General features: G+C 42.8%; 2 protein-coding genes across 2 annotated transcripts; one reads left to right on the top strand and one right to left on the bottom strand.

Annotated features, from left to right (window-relative positions):
• The first annotated feature begins 6022 nt into the window (after positions 1-6022).
• LOC136950733 (sodium-dependent neutral amino acid transporter SLC6A17-like) lies at positions 6023-7827 on the top strand. The gene is given in 6 exon segments (XM_067245178.1): positions 6023-6248; positions 6427-6584; positions 6827-6918; positions 6920-7076; positions 7236-7343; positions 7600-7827. Coding segments are annotated over 6 exon segments (918 nt in total). The 3' UTR covers positions 7777-7827.
• A 2210-nt stretch (positions 7828-10037) lies between these two features.
• On the bottom strand, positions 10038-18140 carry LOC136950174 (sodium-dependent neutral amino acid transporter B(0)AT2-like). Its single transcript, XM_067244327.1, has 12 exons — positions 17920-18140; positions 17154-17379; positions 16818-16975; positions 16456-16576; positions 15985-16160; positions 14232-14342; positions 13492-13733; positions 12830-13001; positions 12434-12635; positions 11124-11283; positions 10746-10908; positions 10038-10489 (listed from the first exon to the last, which is right to left on the bottom strand). The coding sequence occupies exons 2-12, from the start codon at positions 17377-17379 to the stop codon at positions 10313-10315; spliced, it is 1908 nt and encodes a 635-aa protein (XP_067100428.1). The 5' UTR covers positions 17920-18140; the 3' UTR covers positions 10038-10312.
• Positions 18141-19977: the final 1837 nt, after the last annotated feature.

Below are 19977 nucleotides of genomic sequence, written 5' to 3'. Positions count from 1 at the left end.
TGATAAACTCACTTTTTTGAAGTCGATACGAATAAGGGAAACTTCTTGATGCCTAACAGGCACATGGCTCGCTTTTTTAAATTCACGATTACAATCCGTCACAATATCTATTTTATTTCAAATCACAGTACAACTACGAACTACAATGAAGTGCAACACAATCCTACAAGTAAAAACAGCATATCCTCTCTCCCTCAACGAGAACACAACCCCCCCCCCCCCCCCCCCCCCCCCCCGTGTCACTCACACATGCGGTTGCGGTTCAAGTGGCTGTTCTCCTCCCTGAGAAGGTCCTGTATGCGGGCAGCAGAGGGCGGCATCACTCCCGGGGGGGCCAGGGGGGCCTGGGGGTTGTTGATTCTCTGGTCAAAAGGGGGCCCCTGCGCGCGGCCCAGCGGAGGAAGCACACAGAGGGAGCACAGCACCGCCATGCATCTCAGAGAGGCGGCCATACCAGCACAGCTAAACCTTGGACGAGAAATGTGTCTGCTGTAAAGTTGATACTGTGGGGATTACAGTAGCCACTGTTCACAGTCGTCCTTATGCTTACTGTATGTCCAACAAGACTGAACTTTAACCCTGGGTACTCAAACACTGATGTCAAGGTTTATAGATTCTCCAAAATCACAGTTGAACTTCATGCTGCTAAAATCAACGACCACGATGAAACCTTACTTGTTAAGGTGTCAATTCAAATACAAATTTACATAAGCTAGGCCTACACAATGAAAATACAAAACATACATTGAGCATAGGCCTACCTGATATTGGTTGATAAATAATCACTGTATATCATACATTCACCCTAGCTGTTGGTGCCACACCCGATCTCTCTCTTACCAAGGGTGATGATCTCAGTCTCTCCTCAGTACCTCATACCAGCTTCACCTGCGATCTCCATGGATAGGTAAACAGCGACTGTTGCCAGGACAACCACACTCCCCTGCCACTTCCATACCCAAACAAACGAAGGCTTTTACTTTCCTAGAAACGACCCTCAAGGGGTTCTCTTTTGCATTTAGTCATATTATTTATTTATTACAGTCACACACAATTTCTTTTTGTAAAACATCAACTAACTTTGTTGCATTTTATTGGGGTGGAAAAGTTAATTGTTTGAAAAGATATGTGGGCATATAGCCTTGATAATAGTACTAACTGTAAGAAAGCAACTATGTTCATTTGTTATTTTGGATCATAATTGTCACCAATTAAGAAACAATTGAAACTTTGTGAAATGGTGGAATGTCAGCAATGTATGTAATACAGCATATAACCTGATGATAATGAAATAAAGAAAAACAGAGTTTCAGCAATTATCTGAAAAAAGAATGACAATGTTACGAGTTGTGTATTGTTCTGGCACAGTCAGGTACACTGATGACAGAGATGCACAAATAATGATGTCAAAGCACTGGCCCTTGGCAGTATCAGATGATGGCACAATGTCTAAGCTGGCACAAGGTTTAATCAACACATGTTGATGGTTGGAAACTGTTCCCAACAGTAAAGATCAAGTACACTGTTATAATCAGTCATATATCAGATCAGATCCCCCCCCTCCCACTCTGTTCTCTGTACTTTCCATATACACTATTTGTATGTCAATTTGGATAACGTCTGTTAAATTAATCAAATCGAATTTGATTAAATAAATTAGATTACATTTAGAATGAGGAGACAGATGTCACTGTGCTGAAAAACCTTTACCAAAAATATGTTTTTATCACGATGGATTGCAATAGCTTCCTGAGCAAACTTGGTAGTGGTAAACTTTCTGTTGGGCTGGCAAAGTTGTTTCACTCACTTGAGGAAATTAAATTGCATGTACTTTTGAGAGAGAAACCGGATATTATATACCTAGTACATACTGTAGTTACCTGACATGTAATGAGACAAATTATAGCATTAAATGTATATATATTGGAATGTATTTTATAAACTGTAACATTTATCACAAAGATAGTTCATAAGCTAGATACTAGAAACACTGGCTTACTGTAAATTGACACAAATATGTAATTATACAATATAGAAATGCATTATGTATGCATACAGCTAGACAAGTAACGTGGCATTCAGATGGGCCATTTTTTGTCTATAATTTCTTTTTTTATCCTGCTTTGCAAGGGTTGCTGTCAGCTGGTTTGTTTTCCATATTAAATCCACAGGCAAGATAGTTCAATGTTTTTGTCAGTCTACTGGTGAATTTATGGAACAGAAGGAATAGGCATACTCTGCTCCTTAGAACCTTGAGCATTCTACATTTACATTTATTCATTTAGCAGACGCTTTTATCCAAAGCGACTTCCAAGAGAGAGCTTTACAAAGTGCATAGGTCACTGATCATAACAACAAGATAGCCACAAAAACATTGCGAGCAGCCAAAACATGAAGCACACATTGTGAACAACCAAAGTAAGTGCCAAAGGGAAGAACCATAAGAGCATGTAGTTAAACAAGTTACAATTAAACAACATGAACCGCTATAAGTGCAAGTGTACCTGTGGAAAAAAAAAACAAGCAACAATAATAAAAACTAGAGAGGGTACAATTTCTGGGGAAATTGTAGGGTGTGCTTGCTTGCGTCGGTTGCACAGGGGTCTGTATATTTTATATAAAAATGCATCGGGCCTACTTATTATTTATAAAGATTACATAGATTTAAAAGCATCTTTTTTTTGCTGCTCATTTACAACTCAAAATACGAGTGAAGTGTAGAATGAAATATGATGTCTTCTCATTTCCCCTGCAAGAGGCAGCTGACAGGCTGAATCAAAACGAATACATTTGGCAGACCGGTGTACAAATGGACCTAATCTCTATGACTTAAACGTCCTTTTAAGTTGTCCCTTCTCGTGATATTTTCAGGCATTTAGCCTACTCATATTGCATTCATTCATTAACAAAGAACCCCCTTTGAAGATTATTCTACGACTTTACCGGCAGAAGATAGAATCGCGATTCAAACAGTACCATCTGCTAACTGAAAATATGCCCCCAAAAACGTAAATAAGCTTGACATTTATTTAGTGGAAAATAGCTCATTCATAAAAAGCTCACTGGTAGCGATCATTGTCAGTAACAACTCAAAATGCGATATAGCCCTGTGTGGAGAAGCTGCCCCGGTAAATTCTACTACTACAGTACAGTACTAGACTACTGCTGTGTTAGTCTTGATAGCGATTGCGTTGGTTGAATTCGATTAAACGTTCAGTTGTACGGTTTAGGCTGAAATTAATTATTTTCATGAACAGATTGACAAAGTTTAGGCTGTGGCAATGAAGTTCAGGTTAGTAGTCAGATAGTTTCCCTACTGAAAGACTTTTGAGTAAGGGGAGTGCCGAACATGTTCTGTTGCCGTTTGACTTAAACAGCTGAGGAGTTGTTGTTAGCTACTCACACTAGTGTCTCGGGTACAGTAGGCTACAGCGTTGCAGTGAGCTACACTGGTTTGAAACCACAGGTAATGGTAATTTCAGCAACAAATCGTTTACTAATGTCAGAATAAATCCTACAACGAAAATGTATATGTGAGGAATGTTTGTTTTAACGATTGAAAACAGATACATCATAGACCACTGTAGTATGTGTTGCCCGGGCAACACAGGCTAATGTCATGATGCTAATATGTCAGTGAAATAGTAGACTACTGTTTCCGAAAGTAGATGTACTTCCTTAATAATATCAGCTTATATTGTACATTACACATCACAATTGTGTGTCATATCACAAAGTAAAATGAGTAAATATTTATCACCCTGGCCTCTTTGCTTGTGGCGTTTCTGCAGCTGCCTTGCAGTAAAGCTATAGTTAGCCTAGCTATCCCCCAAGTTAACAGATGCCAAACGAATGTTCTGCCAAAGGTAGTCACGCGTGTTTTTGTGACATTATTGCAGACCGGTGTAAAAATTGACCTAATCTCTATGATTTAAACGTCATTTTAAGTTTTTCTCTTCTCATGATATTTTCAGGCATTTAGCCTACTCATATTGCATTCATTCATGAATAAACAACCCCTTTGAAGATTATTCTACGACGTTACCCGGCAGTAGAAGATGGAATCGCAATTCAAACGGTACCATCTGCTAACTGAAAATATGCCCCCCAAAACGTAAATAAGCTTGACATTTATTTAGTGGAAAATTGCTCATTCATAAAAAGCTCACTGGTAGCGATCATTGTCAGTAACAACGCAAAATGCGATATAACCCTGTGTTGAGAAGCTGCCCCGGTAAATTGTACTACTACGGTACAGTACTAGGCTACTGCTGTGTTCGTCTTGGTAGCGATTGCGTTGGTTGAATTGGATTTAACGTTCCGTTGTACGGTTTAGGCTGAAATTAATTATTTTCATGAACAGATTGACAACGTTTAGGCTGTGGCAATGAAGTTCAGGTTAGTAGTTAGATAGACTTTTGATTTAAGTAAGGGGAGTGCCGAACATTTTCTGTCGCCGTTTGACTTCCTAAACAGCTGTGTACTGTAGCTAGATGTTTTTGTAGTGTGTCTCGCGTAAGCTACAGCGTTGCAGTGAGCTACACTGGTTTGAAACCACAGGTAATGGTAATTTCACCAACAAATCGTTTTCTAATGTCAGAATAAATCCTACAACGAAAATGTATATGTGAGGAATGTTTATTTTAACGATTGAAAACAGATAACGCTACATCATAGACCACTGTAGTATGTGTTGCCCGGGAAACACAGGCTAATGTAATGATGCTAATACTTCAGTGAAATAGTAGACTACTGTTTCCGAAAGTAGATGTACTTCCTTAATAATATCATCTTATATTGTACATTACACATCACAATTGTGTGTCATATCACAAAGTAAAATGAGTAAATAGTTATCACCCTGGCCTCTTTTCTTGTGGCGTTTCTGCAGCTGCCTTGCAGTAAAGCTATAGTTAGCCTAGCTATCCCCCAAGTTAACAGATGTGAAACGAATGTTCTGGCAAAGGTAGTCACGCGTGTTTTCGTGACGTTAGTGACGCAGTGACGTTAGTAACGTCAGTGACTGTGGCTAGCAAATTAGCCACCGTTAGCTTCACTTTTCGCCACAAAAACTTAAATTACGCTTAAACCATGCAACGGAACGTAAATTCCAATAGAAGCAACTCAATCGCTACCAAGACGAAACTTTTGACACCTACGTTGTCTATGTAGGCCAAGTATTTACTGAGTTTTAGGGGGGCAAAAAGAAATAAAAATAATAATAATAATAATATATATGTGAGAGAACAAAGGTTGTGCTCTCGCCGAAGGCTTGAGCACACCCAACAATATATCACAGCGAGTACAACATTTTTTAATCAGTTACCACTAACCACAAGAGCAACAAGTCTCTAAGCAAGAGTCAGTCCCGTTCACTGCTCGGAAGGTCAGTACCAGGGTCTTGAATCTGATACTAGAGCTACTATTCTACTATTCTAGAGCAAGGGCAAGTAATCAATCCGTGGGGAACAGACAACAATTCAGATCAAAGTAAACACGTCTGACACACACTGTTTCTGTTTCAGTGAGATCTGATTTATATGGGATTAATTAAAGGTAAGACATTTAAACAACGTCATTTATTCAACACAAAAACATGGCTGTCTATTGTAGTGTAGTTCAATAAAAGGCAGTTCTTTTTGTTACCAGGGTTTTAAGGCGGAGTTAAGTGTTCCTGTGGGATGGAACAGTTTTAACTAAAGTATAATACTGGAGACTGGCGACTCCCCACAGCTCACTCTCCCATTGATGACGCGACCCGTTTCCTTGCTGGGGCCGCTGTCCGCGGTGCTGATATCGGCTTTGTCCTTTTTGGTTGCCTGACATTGTCAGGCCTTCAATGTCAGATATGGTTACAAACATCAAATGTTGCTGTTCCCAGCGTATCATCGTATAGTTTCGTTGACTGAAAAAAAATCATAATCACGCAGCCTCTCCCTAAACCTTCAAATCTCATCTTGGACTTTATTTGAATTAAATATCTGAGGTAGGCTACACCGATTCACTCTGCACGTTCCAACAGATGGAGAGAGAGAAGCTGGCATTGCCCGCTGACGGTGACCTGTCTGCCACACCAGAGTCCCAACTTGGCAGCCACTCTGCTGAGAGCTTTGAGCCAAGCTCGACAGAGCCCCCTGCCAGAGATGGGTGGGACAGTAAAATTGAGTATTTTCTGGCTCAGGTGGGCTTCAGCGTTGGTCTTGGAAACGTCTGGAGATTCCCCTACCTCTGCCATCAGAATGGAGGAGGTGAGTTGACCCTCAACTTGATATTACCCTTATCAATCATCTAAATGAGAAATGCATTGGTAATAAGCAGTGGGTAGGAGGATTTGATCCTGCAACCTTCCGATCTGTAGTCAAATACTCTGAGCTAATACAAGTAAGTGTACTCATCCGCTCCCCCTGATCTCCCTGCGTCTGTCAGGAGCCTTCCTCCTCCTGTACGTGCTGCTCATGATCGTCATGGGGATCCCTCTGTTCTTCCTGGAGCTGGCGGCCAGCCAGGCCATCAGACAGGGCAGCATCGGGGTGTGGAAACACATCTCACCCAAACTCTCAGGGATTGGCTACTCCAGCTGTGTGGTAAGTAGGACACTCCTCGCTGATTGGCTACTTCCGTTTCCTTGTTATCAGGCATTGGTTGTTTTTATGCAGCCTGAGAAAACGATAGTAAAAAAAAATGGCTCACCCATTCAAACACAACAAAGTAAACCCAAGGTTGAAGACCTGAACCAACTTTGTCTAGTAGTTTTCCCTGCCAGGCGTCCTTTGTTTACATTCTGCGCTGTAGCTAAACCCTGTTACAACCCGTCTTTCCCCCTCAGGTGTCTTTCTTTGTGGATCTTTATTACAACATGATCATCGGTTGGAGCCTGTTCTACCTGGGGAACTCCTTCCAGTACCCCCTGCCCTGGGAGTCCTGGACTCCATCAAGCAGGACTTGATGGAGTCCTGGACACCACAGACTCCATCAACGAGACGGGCCAGTTCAACCCAGTTCTCACGTGCTGTCTGCTGGGGGCCTGGACCATTGTGTGCCTGGGCATGTTCAAGGGCATCAAGTCCTCCGCAAAGGTACCGTCTGTTCTGGGTCTGCTTGGCCCAGCCTGGTGGAGTGTTGGTGCATGTGTGTGTGGGGGGGGAGTTTTTTGTGTTGGTGGCAGGATCAATCTTGGTTTAAAACATACTGGCAAGAGCGTAAAAATTGCAGAGTAATAACATGTGGTGTACAAGTACCTGTGGAAGTACGTGTGCCTGCTGGCCATGCTGGGCCTTCTGGCTGCCAGCCTCGTGACCATGGTCATCAGAAGACCCACCTACAAAGCCTGGAACCACACCACGGTACAGAGACCTTGGTTTTTGCTAAATTTCTTATTTTATTGTGCCAAGTCACTCCCTATAATGTACTGTACTGTCCCAAAGTCAACAGCAGCACTCTACATCTAATATAATTGCATAATGAGAATTCACCGTAATATTAAACACATTACTATTGTAATATGAAACCGTAATCCATCCATTGTATTATCATCAAATTAAACCACGGGATCAGAGATAATCAGATGATGATGATGTGTCCTTTGTCTGTTCTCCTCAGGCGACCGAGGTGACCCTGGAGTACCCAGACTGGGCCATCGCCGTCCTGTCTGGCCTCATCCTGTTTGCCATCATGCCCGTCCTGCTGGGCTACCTGCACGCCACGCTGAGGAGCAGAGCCAAGCAGCGTGCCAGAGACAGAGAAGCAGTCACCTACAGCAGGTGTGCCACGGAGTAGAGACCCCCCATGCTGCTGTGATGGACAAACAACAACATGAACGGAATGTCATGGCCAAGAACATCTCCCCCAGCCAATGAGGGATGTTATCCCCAAGAACAAGAATCTCCCCCAGCCAATGAGGGATGTCATTCCCAGGAACAAGAATCTCCCCCCAGCCAATGAGGGATGTTATCCCCAGGAACAAGAATCTCCCCCCAGCCAATGAGGGATGTCATTCCCAGGAACAAGAATCTCCCCCAGCCAATGAGGGACGTCATCCCCAGGAACAAGAATCTCCCCCCAGCCAATGAGGGAGAAGATCCACCCATAGAGAGGAGTTAGACAGAGCCTTTTGCTCTACCGATTCAAGTGAAGCATCAAGACTGTATATTTGTGTAAAAATAACTTTAGGATTGCTTGATTTGCCTGTGTTCTGCACCTCTCTTTCGCTAACCGTCTCTGAAAGAGGGGTTACCTCACTGAATTGCTCCTCCCAGTGTTTCTTCCATTTTTTTCTCCTGTGGTGAGTTTTTCTGGGAGTTTTCCTTGTCTTCCTTGAGAGTTTAGGTTGGTTGAAGGGCAGTTCTATGGCGTATGTGAAGGCCTCTGTGACATTGCTTGTAAAAAGGTCTATACAAATAAATATTGATTTGACTTGATAAAAGTCAGATTAAAAAAACAACCAATGGAGCGCTTGTAAACCACTCAAATGTGAGTTTGTTCAGTTATTCAGTATCTGAAAGCATGGACTTGAACCAGGAAGATGCCACAGCATACATACAGCAGATATTCCTAATTTAACTTGAGGAATCTGGCGTTGTGGCAAGATGCAACATGATGTGACACGCTGTGTCATGTGTGCATTATAAATGTTGATCGCATCTCCATTGCAATGTATTCGGGCAGTCCCCCTTCATCCCATACCATCACCAGACAACCTCATGACATCTCCCCCCAAAGTCTGTCTAGAACACTTCCCCCCACCCTCCATTCTTGTGTGGAAATCAGCTAATATGACATTGAAATGTTTATGGGTTCATCACCAGCTCCGCCTCTGTCATTGTGTTCGACTTCATGCAGCGTCGACAGCCGTCTGCAGCCAGCTGACTTGAAGCAGCCAATGGCGTTCACTGCTTCAGTGAAGTCAGCCAGCTGCAGCCGGCTGTCAGCACCGCCGGCGCTGCATGAAGTCAAACACACCTAATGAGAAGCAAAACATGACAAGCGTTTTACTTTTTTATTAGTTACAAAAAACCTATTGCCATACAACAACAAATAACTTTCACTTTTTGGGGTGAAAAAAGGTCATAGTTCAGATTTAAATATGTGACAGATATTTGGCACATAAATAATAACCAAAAGAAGCCAACAATGTGCATATAATGCTGGAACATACACAAGGCAACATTTGAATGACTAAAACCAAATTTGTAGACAAATTAAAAAAAGGAATATATTAAACAAGTTCGCATTAAATTACATTCTCACTAAAAAGTATAATACAAAGTGTTCTAAAACAAACAATGTTGATATTGTTAGCAAACAAACAATTTCAACACTGTGAAATGGTGGAACATCAATTCAGTTTTTTTCCTCACACTCGTCTGAAAATACGCCATATACAATATCAAAAAGACACTTCTGGTAGTTATCTGAAATAGTGAATGAAAATATATGTAAAACATTAACAAGTTGTGTGTTCTGGCAAAGTCATGTGCACTGATAAGAGATACACAATGTCAAAGTACTGGCCCTTGGCAGTATCAGATCATGGCACAATGTTTAAGCTGGCAAGGAAGAGGTAGGTTTAATCAACACAAGTTGATAGTTGAAAACTGTTCCCAAAAGTAAAGATCAAGTTGTTATGATCAGTCCTTTTATAAAAGACACATTGATTCAAACCATAATAGAAGTTCTCTTCTCAGAGAGGTACCTCTGTAAGTTACAGAATTTGAACAAACACAAAAGAACTCCCATAACTAACTAACTACAATTCATCTCACATCAATGGGCGAGCCAAAGATCAGAGACGTAGGCATACATTTTTTTGCCTTGATGCGTGTGTGACCCGTCCAATGCACAATTTGTATTCTCTGGTTTACTTCCTGGTTCACCATGATTGGTTCTTGATAACAAATGCTGAATATATGCACAAATTCACATTTGAGGGATTTAGAATAATTCGAATTATAGTTTTGTTTTTCTTTCTTCGCTTTTTTTTTTTACAGAAACAGTCAATACTTCACTACTACTTTTACGTAGTAGTAGTGGGTAATACTACCCACTTTATTTCACTTGAATCAGCAGAGCAAACAGGACCAAATCCCTTCCCTTCAGTTTCCTTCACTGCTGTCGAACTCCTCTCTATGGGTGGATCTTCTCCCTCATTGGCTAGGGGGAAGATTCTTGTTCTTGGGGATAACATCCCTCATTGGCTGGGGGAGATTCTTGTTCTTGGGGATAACATCCCTCATTGGCTGGGGGAGATTCTTGTTCTTGGCCATGACATTCCGTTCATGTTGTTGTTTGTCCATCACAGCAGCATGGGGGGTCTCTACTCCGTGGCACACCTGCTGTAGGTGACTGCTTCTCTGTCTCTGGCACGCTGCTTGGCTCTGCTCCTCAGCGTGGCGTGCAGGTAGCCCAGCAGGACGGGCATGATGGCAAACAGGATGAGGCCAGACAGGACGGCGATGGCCCAGTCTGGGTACTCCAGGGTCACCTCGGTCGCCTGAGGAGAACAGACAAAGGACACATCATCATCATCTGAATATCTCTGATCCCGTGGTTTCATTTGTTGATAATACAATGGATGGATTACGGTTTCATATTACAATAGTAATGTGTTTAATATTACGGTGAATTCTCATTATGCAATTATATTAGTTGTAGAGTGCTGCTGTTGACTTTGGGACAGTACAGTACATTATAGGGAGTGACTTGGCACAATAAAATAAGAAATTGAGCAAAAACCAAGGTCTCTGTACCGTGGTGTGGTTCCAGGCTTTGTAGGTGGGTCTTCTGATGACCATGGTCACGAGGCTGGCAGCCAGAAGGCCCAGCATGGCCAGCAGGCACACGTACTTCCACAGGTACTTGTACACCACATGAGGGCGCCAGCCCAGCATCTTCTCAATGTCGTCAAGGAACCTGGAATTCACACACACACACGAACCACAGAAAATATATTAAAACTGTTAAACAGATCCTCATACAGAAACCCTTTTGTGAATTGGTTCATCCACTTTAAAGCTATTCTAAGATTATTAATGGCAAATCTCTTGATTATTCAACCAGGAACTGTTTTCCTTCTTGATAATCTATACAGACACTATGCAGGTAGGACAGCAATCTTGAGTGCTCACCGATCGGCTCCGTATAGCCAGGAAACACTGAACGTCTCAAACACGACCACAATTATGAGAGGCAGGGTGGCGGAGTAATCGTCGAACATCATGACAAAGTAGTTCCCACAGCGCTGAGTGAAGACAAGGCCCAACAGGAAACCTGTCACGCAGCCGAACACTGAGAGAAGAGTTATACACACAGTTACACAACTACACACACCTTACCAAGATAACTAGGCACATGGAACTACTAAAATTACTTAAATAAAACTCGTAAGACAAGTCCAAAAGCTATAGTTCGAGTTGTCTTTTCAAACTTCAGGTAGAGTTGAGCTTTGAACATGCACACATGCCCGTCCACTCACAGACACACGTTAGGGATGGGCGATATGGCGTAAAATTTTTATCACGGTATAATTCGTAAGCACTGATGGTATCGGTATATATCACAATATATTAGTTATTCTTAAAATGTCATGACAATGCAATCCGCACTGCAGCAGCTAATCTGCCGCACTCGGACGGCAGATTGACGCATTGGGTAACTCCGGTGTGTCACAAGAGTTTTCCAAATTTTGCAGTGTTTAATTGCCACGGAAGAGCGACTTCTCAGTAGCCTACGTTTATGGGATCGCAAGAAAACTGTGTTAAATATTTGTAGTGAGTTAGCTCTACCTATAAACAATTATTACTGAATACTCAATTCTGTTGGCTTACAATAAACATTTCACAATTCTAACCAACTTGGCATTGGATTTGTCAAACGCATTCTGGTAGATTCATTTTCGCGAACATGCACGGCTTTCACGCGGGGAAAAGGATTGCTAGTGTTTCCACATTTGGCTAGCACAATTCGATGACACAACTTACAGAGTAGTGTTTGTTGGTCGATGTCGGATAACTTGAAACCAAACCATTTCCAAACGACAGAAGAGGCCCCCTTTTTTACCAATTCGTCCGGCAAATCAACCCCACTGACTTTATTTACAGACATTAATGCTTGCTTACACTTGCCAACAAAAGCAGTTTACTCATATGAATGTTTGCTTCCTCGGAGTTGCGCTAGCTTGTTTGTTAACTTTCATTGGCTGGGACAATGCATGCAGCGCATGCTGCATGTTTTTTTTGTTGTAAAAGATACTAATTTGAACTAGCCCACTAGGCAGTATCACTTACTTATATTTTATACCAAACAGAAACACTTAATATTTAATACATTAGTTAATATATTGTGATATCCATGATATGGCAAAATCCATATCATGGCACAACACAATACCGGTATTCGCGTTCATACCGGTATACCGCCCACCCCTAACACACGTTACCTGTGAGTTTAGTCTTGTTGTTGGAAAGTGTTTTGAAGTTGTCTGTGAGGGGCGCGAGGATGCCCTCCATGGTGCCGAACATGGTGCTGAGTCCCAGGTTGAGCAACATGAGGAAGAACAGGGCCGACCAGAAGGGACTGCCTGGAAACAGAGACATGGCCTCTGTGAACGCTATGAAGGCCAGACCGGTGCCCTGCACACCCTGATGGAGGGAGAGAGACAGAGAAAGAGTACAGAGAGAGAGACCTTGTCACATTGAAATGGGTTGTCAGACAAAACTGGGGTGCACTGGTTAACAAATCAAGAAGGAAACCAGTGACTCAGAACAAAGCTCAGAAAGAGAGCGGGGAGACAAAAAAAGGGAACAATAATACTAAAATGAAGTAAAGCCCTTACCGTGGTCATCTCTGTCTCCAGGCTGCAGTTTGAGAGGTTGCCAGGAGCCTGGGCTCCGTGGGCCCTGTACCAGCCAGAGTACTCTTCCAGGGAGACCAACTCTGGAGCGGACATGTTGAAGCTGGGCCACAGGCTCTCGTTCAACCCGTGCTCAGACAGCCTCCTCACATTCCTAGGTAGAAGAGCAGACAGGAGGTCTGAGTGGACGATGAGTGTGAAGGTCCAAGTTGACTCGTTGTCTAAGATGTAAGGCTGGACGAAATGGCCCAAGATGTTACTATAATGATTTTTTTTAATCAATTATCATGATCGGGCCTATATATTTAATAATATGAATGCTCAGTTTACAGTTAAGCGTATTCTCCAAAAGAACAGAACTCAAGAAGAAACCAGAAGGTTAATTAGTATGTTTGCTACCAACCCTACTCTGAAGTGGTACAGGTTATAAATAAAGTTGCGTAGGATCATTCAACTGGTCTTATCAGCCAGTCCACTACTTAAACATAGATTATCAGTTATGGTCGCTAGCACCGGTAGGGGTGTTAAATGATTACATGTGACTTGACTCGGCAGCACAAGAGCCAGCCAGCCAGCGAGAGAGAGAGAGAGAGATTGGAAAGATATCAACAACGTGGCCCTTCCTTGTGTAAACACGAACACACCTGGCGACACACTGCAAGGCAAACGTCTTGGCTCGGAACCCCAGCACGGCAAACACCACGAGAGAGGCCAGGACGGAGGTGAGGAAGTTGATGGTGGAGACGGTGAAGGCATCGCGGTGACAGTTGTTGTTCTTGGGGTTGTAGGAGGAGTAGGCGATGACCGAGCCGAAGCCTAGACCCAGGGCGAAAAACACCTGCGTGGCTGCCTGGCGCCACACCTGCACGTCGGCCCAGATCTCCAGCTGCAACGCCGCCACACACACACACACACACAGACACACAGACACACGTAAGAAGATGGTGGTGCTGTGACAGGTGTGACTCGTCAGAGTTGATCAGGTTTGTAGTGTTTAATAAGAATCCATTTCTTTGTGTAAGCACTCCACTATGTATTGTTCTCCTATTGGTTATTCGCCATGCGCATGTATACATTGAGTGCAGAACCTCAAGTAAACCAAGTGATGTTTTCATGTGTAAACTTAACCTCCGAGTGAGCCTGATTATTTTATTAATAAGAAGTCTATAGACACGACAATGTTCATTAGCCACAATGTCTAAAATGTTATCTGCTTTTTTCAACAGCAGCTGAACTGGAGATGGTAAAGCAGTACTTAGTAGCTTGTGGTACAACGTCAGCTTCATCATACTATACTCTGGGCATCACACTGAAAATAGTTCCCTTCCATCTGTTCCCATTAATCTCTCATTCAGTCAGGTAGAGCAGTAGTGGGTGGCGGTACCTTGGGGTAGAACATGTATTTGATGCCCTCGGTGGCTCCGTCCAATAGCAGCCCTCGGATGAGGAAGCACAGAAGCACCACGTAGGGGAACACAGAGGAGAAATACATCACCTGGAGAGACAGCAGAACGAGCCCAAGTTAGGCAGCCATGTTAGCCACAAAGGACCTGTGTGATTGGAGTGTGTTCACAAGTGTGTGTTCATTTTGCAGACACTTTTCTGACAAAGACTTTCCAATGGGTAAAAAAAAATACAAATCAATTGAATCTGGGTACAACCTTTTCTGAAGTCAGGGTTTTCCCTGCATAGAGAAAATTTCCGCGATGAAAACAAAAAGCTGTGTTCATCACGCGTGCAATGCATGTCATCGAATATGTTCTCAATAGTATGTTTCAAGTAGGCTACAGCCGAACCCTCGTTCCGTTTTTATCATCAGTAATCGAGTTGATAAGCGTGTCTTCTTGTCTGATCAATACGCAACTTTGAGGTGCGCGAATGGACAGAGCGGCCAGTAAACTGTCGTTCTGCTGCGAGGGCCAGCCCGACGTGCACGAATACACCTGTACAAATACAAATTAAATTTCCACTCAAAATGCTGACAAAGTTTGATTTCCGATTTCCAACGCAGCCTTCATTGGTATTCTTAACCTGGAATGATAATATATAGTGCAGTGTTTCCTCTATTGCTACATTTCTGCCGCCACGGTATCAGAAATCAGGCTGTACAAAATATTAGGCAGTCTATCAGCAGTGATTGTTGGAGTGCATGTCGGAGAATTGCACGGACACCCGCTTCACACCGCAGTTGAGATTGCGTGTGTGCGTCCTTGAGAACTGTAAGTCGTATAACTTATGTTGTCAGTTCATTTAAGCCTATTATTGTATAAGTCTATAGTTCTTGCAAATTTAAATCAAGTTAACAGGTGATTTTCGTTGTTTGTATTCTTCCCCTGCTAGCTAAATCGTCTGTTGATTCGATAGCTGCTCTTGCTCAGGTTTGTATTTTAGGTGCATTGTTATGCTGAAGTAGTTTTAATTAATAAAAAGTGTGTTTATTGTTATTATTTGCTACGGAATTCTTAGCCTATCAAGATCAAATGAAACAGGCAGTGCACATGCTTCAGAGTGGCCTACCTTAATCGATAGGCTAGGCTACTGACCATTTACAATAAGTTGTTACGTCAATTATTAATTGGCAGCATTTATGCCATTTAGAGCATACTTTATGAGTGTAAGGTGTTTTTAAGTAGCCTAACTTTATTGCTTTAGGGGAAATAGGACGAAAATATGTGCAATATTACATTAGCTATTAGAATATTACGGGGGGGGGGGGGGGGGGGGGGGGGGAGAGATGCAAAACACCTGGGAATAAATACATTGATTAGAAAAAAAAAAAGAATATATATATATATATATATATTTTTTTTTTTTTTTTTTTTGAGCACCGAAGACCCATTTTGACCCAGGAAACACCCTGGAAGTTTGTCTCTTTTTGCCAATAGCCATTGTGGAGAGATAAGGAATTACTGAAAAGTGCTCATATGGACACAAGATTTACATGCAGGTGTAGGCCGGTGGATTGCGCAACTTTGTGAGGCTGCCACATGAAGGCCATGTTACAACTCATTACTTTCCATTATGTTTCAAACCAAGATTGATCCTGCCACTCACACAACCCCCCCCCCCCCCCACACACACACACACGCACCCACACTCCACCAGGCTGGGCCAAGCAAACCCAGAACAGACGGTACCTTTGCGGAGGACTTGATGCCCTTGAACATGCCCAGGCACACAATGGTCCAGGCCCCCAGCAGACAGCACGTGAGAACTGGGTTGAACTGGCCCGTCTCGTTGATGGAGTCCGTGGTGTCCAGAGCCTTCCGGAACCAGAAGTATGTGGTGGGCGAGCTGGCAGCACACTCCGGCACTGGAGACAGATGAGGAACAGCAGGTTTATACAGGCTGAAGTCCTGTCAGCTTTGTCAAGATGATTCTTCAGCAGCAACCCGCAGGCTTGAAACACAAAACCTAAAACAAGCTAAAGCTTCATATTGGTTCTTATTCAATATATTCATTTCTGTTGAGATATATGTTACTATTTTCTATATAGATTCCCCATTGCCTCGGACACAGATCAGGTGGCAGGGGTGCAGTAGTAACAGCAGTAGTAGTTCAGTCGGAGATTCACCCAGCAGCAGCCTGGATGTGCAGCGAGTGTTTACCTGTAGTGTTACCCTGCTGAGGGCACTGCTCCCAGGGCAGGGGGTACTGGAAGGAGTTCCCCAGGTAGAACAGGCTCCAACCGATGATCACGTTGTAATAAAGAGCCACGAAGAAGCACACCTGAGGGGGAAAGACGGGTTGTAACAGGGTTTAGCTACAGCACAGAATGTAAACAAAGGATGCCTGGCAGGGAAAACTACTAGACAAAGTTGGTTCAGATCTTCAACCTTGGGTTTACTTTGTTGTGTTTGAATGGGTGAGCCATTTTTTTTACTATCGTTTTCTCAGGCTGCATAAAAACAACCAATGCCTGATAACAAGGAAACGGAAGTAGCCAATCAGCGAGGAGTGTCCTACTTACCACACAGCTGGAGTAGCCAATCCCTGAGAGTTTGGGTGAGATGTGTTTCCACACCCCGATGCTGCCCTGTCTGATGGCCTGGCCGGCCGCCAGCTCCAGGAAGAACAGAGGGATCCCCATGACGATCATGAGCAGCACGTACAGGAGGAGGAAGGCTCCTGACAGACACAGGGAGATCAGGGGGAGCGGATGAGTACACTCACTTGTATTAGCTCAGAGTATTTAACTACAAATCGGAAGGTTGCAGGATCAAATCCTCCTACCTACTGCTTATTACCAATGCATTTCTCATTTAGATGATTGATAAGGGTAATATCAAGTTGAGGGTCAACTCACCTCCTCCATTCTGATGGCAGAGGTAGGGGAATCTCCAGACGTTTCCAAGACCAACGCTGAAGCCCACCTGAGCCAGAAAATACTCAATTTTACTGTCCCACCCATCTCTGGCAGGGGGCTCTGTCGAGCTTGGCTCAAAGCTCTCAGCAGAGGGGCTGCCAAGTTGGGACTCTGGTGTGGCAGACAAGTCACCGTCAGCAGGCAATGCCAGCTTCTCTCTCTCCATCTGTTGGAACAAGAATCACAGAGTGAATCGGTGTAGCCTACATTAGATATATCATTCAAATAAAGATGGCAAGGTTTGGGGTGTGGTTGCGTGACTATTTTGATGTCTACTTTCAGTTCAGACTGGAAATTGGCATTTTTAGATTAAAACTGACTGGCTTTCTGAGCTCCACAATGGAACCGCTTATTTTCTGCTTTGTTTGACCACGTAACGTGTGTACACCCAATTAGTGGTCCAAGCTCAGCTCGTTAGTTAAAAGACCACAATGCCCTGGCTCATAGTGAATACCAGTTATTGTTACCGGGAAATTCATTGTTGCCGTTCCCATCGCATAGTCGTTAGTAGCTAGTTGGCGTTATATATATATATATATATATATATATATGCAAACTAGCTAGGCACTATATAGTGCTTATCGAGCAAGATAAACTAGCCAACACTGTCTACCTAGTACCCTGTAACATCCCTTCACACATCTAGCCCAATATATTAGCGTATGTGACACAATTCTAATACATTTTGATACGATACGAGACTCACCAGCAGAGGATTATATTGCCAGCCACGTGGAGCACAGGGCAGGCTGTGGAGGGATGTGTGGAGCAAAAGTAAACAGAAAAGGGAAGTCGAAAGTATATTTGTGTTACCCGCCTAGCTACCTACAAAATAAACATATTTTGCAATATGAACATCAAGCTCCACATTGCATACTATTCATTCATTGAAGCAAGCCAGACAATCTCCCGACACAGGCACGCCAGGCGGTTGAGCTCTTTCTGATAAGCACCAACGATGCTATTTCCTCAAAGACGACAACGACACGCCTGTGCTGTGATCACAACGCAGGTTCTCAATTGGCTACCGATGCTCGAAATTTTCTTTTCTGCGTGCAGATATGGCCATGCATTAATTTTAAATGAGATAGACTAAGCTAAATATCTTCTCTTGTTCCAATAGATAACCGGTTAGGTGACTTTCTAACCAAAACTATTTCATTCAGTTTCGTAAGATTTTAATCAACGTTTATGTGAACTATTTAACACTGCTGAGGCGAAAAACAATGATCACGCCCAGTAGCCCTTTGCTGGAACGTCAAACACACGTGGCAAGTTTCTGCCTGTCTTCCATTGCTTTCTCGTTAGTAGATTTTAATGGAAAAGACTACAAAGTCTGATGCAATAATCTAACGGTTTTACAGGTGTTGCAATGGCCAAACCCGTGTCAAGGAATGAAGCGGAAATTTGGCGCGAGACATGTCTCAAAAATATAAACATTTTTTGGGGAAAAACACGAAATAATAACCGCGTCAAGAATGAATGAATAAATAAAAATAAGACACGTAAGCAAAACATAAAAGTAGCCTACGTCACTGACTGTAAACTTGTAGCAATCATTGCCACGTTGAAGTCAAATAATTTATTGTACTGTATGGGCCGATTCATATGCCGGATACAATGGTGTAGCTATATTGTAAAAAAAAAAAAGGGCAAGCATAGAGTAAGTACACATAGCTACCTGATAGCACCAAACCAGACAAGTCCCTCCAGTACTATACTTTAGCTGAACAGTTTTGTCCCACAGGAACACTTGACTCCGCCTTAAAACCCTAGTGCCTTTTATTGAAGTAGAGGATACCATAGAGACGTAACAGTGTCCCATAAATATCATGACAATGGTTTAAATGTCTTACCTTTAATTAATCCCATATATATCAGATCTTACTGAAACAGAAACAGTGTGTGTCAGACTTGTCTGCTTTGATTTGCATTGTTGTCTGTTCTCCACGGATTGATTACTTGCCCTTAATAGAATGTTCAAGTTCCAAGGAGCAGAGTATGCTTATTCCTTCTGTTCCATACATTCACCTGTAGACTGACAAAAACATTTAATTGAAATTGGAAACTAGCTGACAGCAACCTTGCAATGCCGGTTAATGGCAGGGTGTTGAAGGTCAGGTTATTCCAGTGCATTCTGCAACATGGTGTATTGTAACATGATGTTGCTGCTCAATGTAGACAACATAAAGGAGGTAGGGAACTAAAGAAAGGTTGTTTACTGAGCTTCACTAAAAGTCCCTTTCAAAATGACTCAGAGGAGAACTCTGCATGGGGTCCTGGCAACTGATACTGTAATTACAGTACCTGTCCCAGTTTGACACAGGGTGTTGGAGAAAGGGTGGCGTTTGTGTACACAAACTGAAACTGTGGTTGTATTTGTTTTCCAAATGTCACTGTGTTCTTGGACCTGTTGATGGAACAGTTTGCAGAGGAGTGAAAGAGTTTCTCTGTGTGTGTATTTATGCTGCATCGTTAATGGCTCCCCAAGCAGGGTACTGGTTAACGTTCTGTTTGGGCTGGCAGAGTTGTTTGGGTTACTTGGGGAAATTAAATTACATGTACTTTTGGGAGGATAAAGGAAGCTAAATACCTAGTACAAATGATACCAACAATAATATGTATTTTCAAATGTATTTTATAAACTATAACGTTTATCACAAAGCTGTGTGCACACTAGCTAGTTTATAAGCTGGAAACACTGGCCTACTATGCATTGACACTAATATGTAATGATACTTTTTAGAAATACATTGTCTATACA

This window comes from Osmerus mordax, chromosome 10, assembly GCF_038355195.1.
Source record: "Osmerus mordax isolate fOsmMor3 chromosome 10, fOsmMor3.pri, whole genome shotgun sequence".
Classification (NCBI taxonomy): domain Eukaryota; kingdom Metazoa; phylum Chordata; class Actinopteri; order Osmeriformes; family Osmeridae; genus Osmerus; species Osmerus mordax.
Note: the sequence above shows the minus strand (reverse complement) of the source record. Positions and strands in the feature narration are given on the sequence as shown.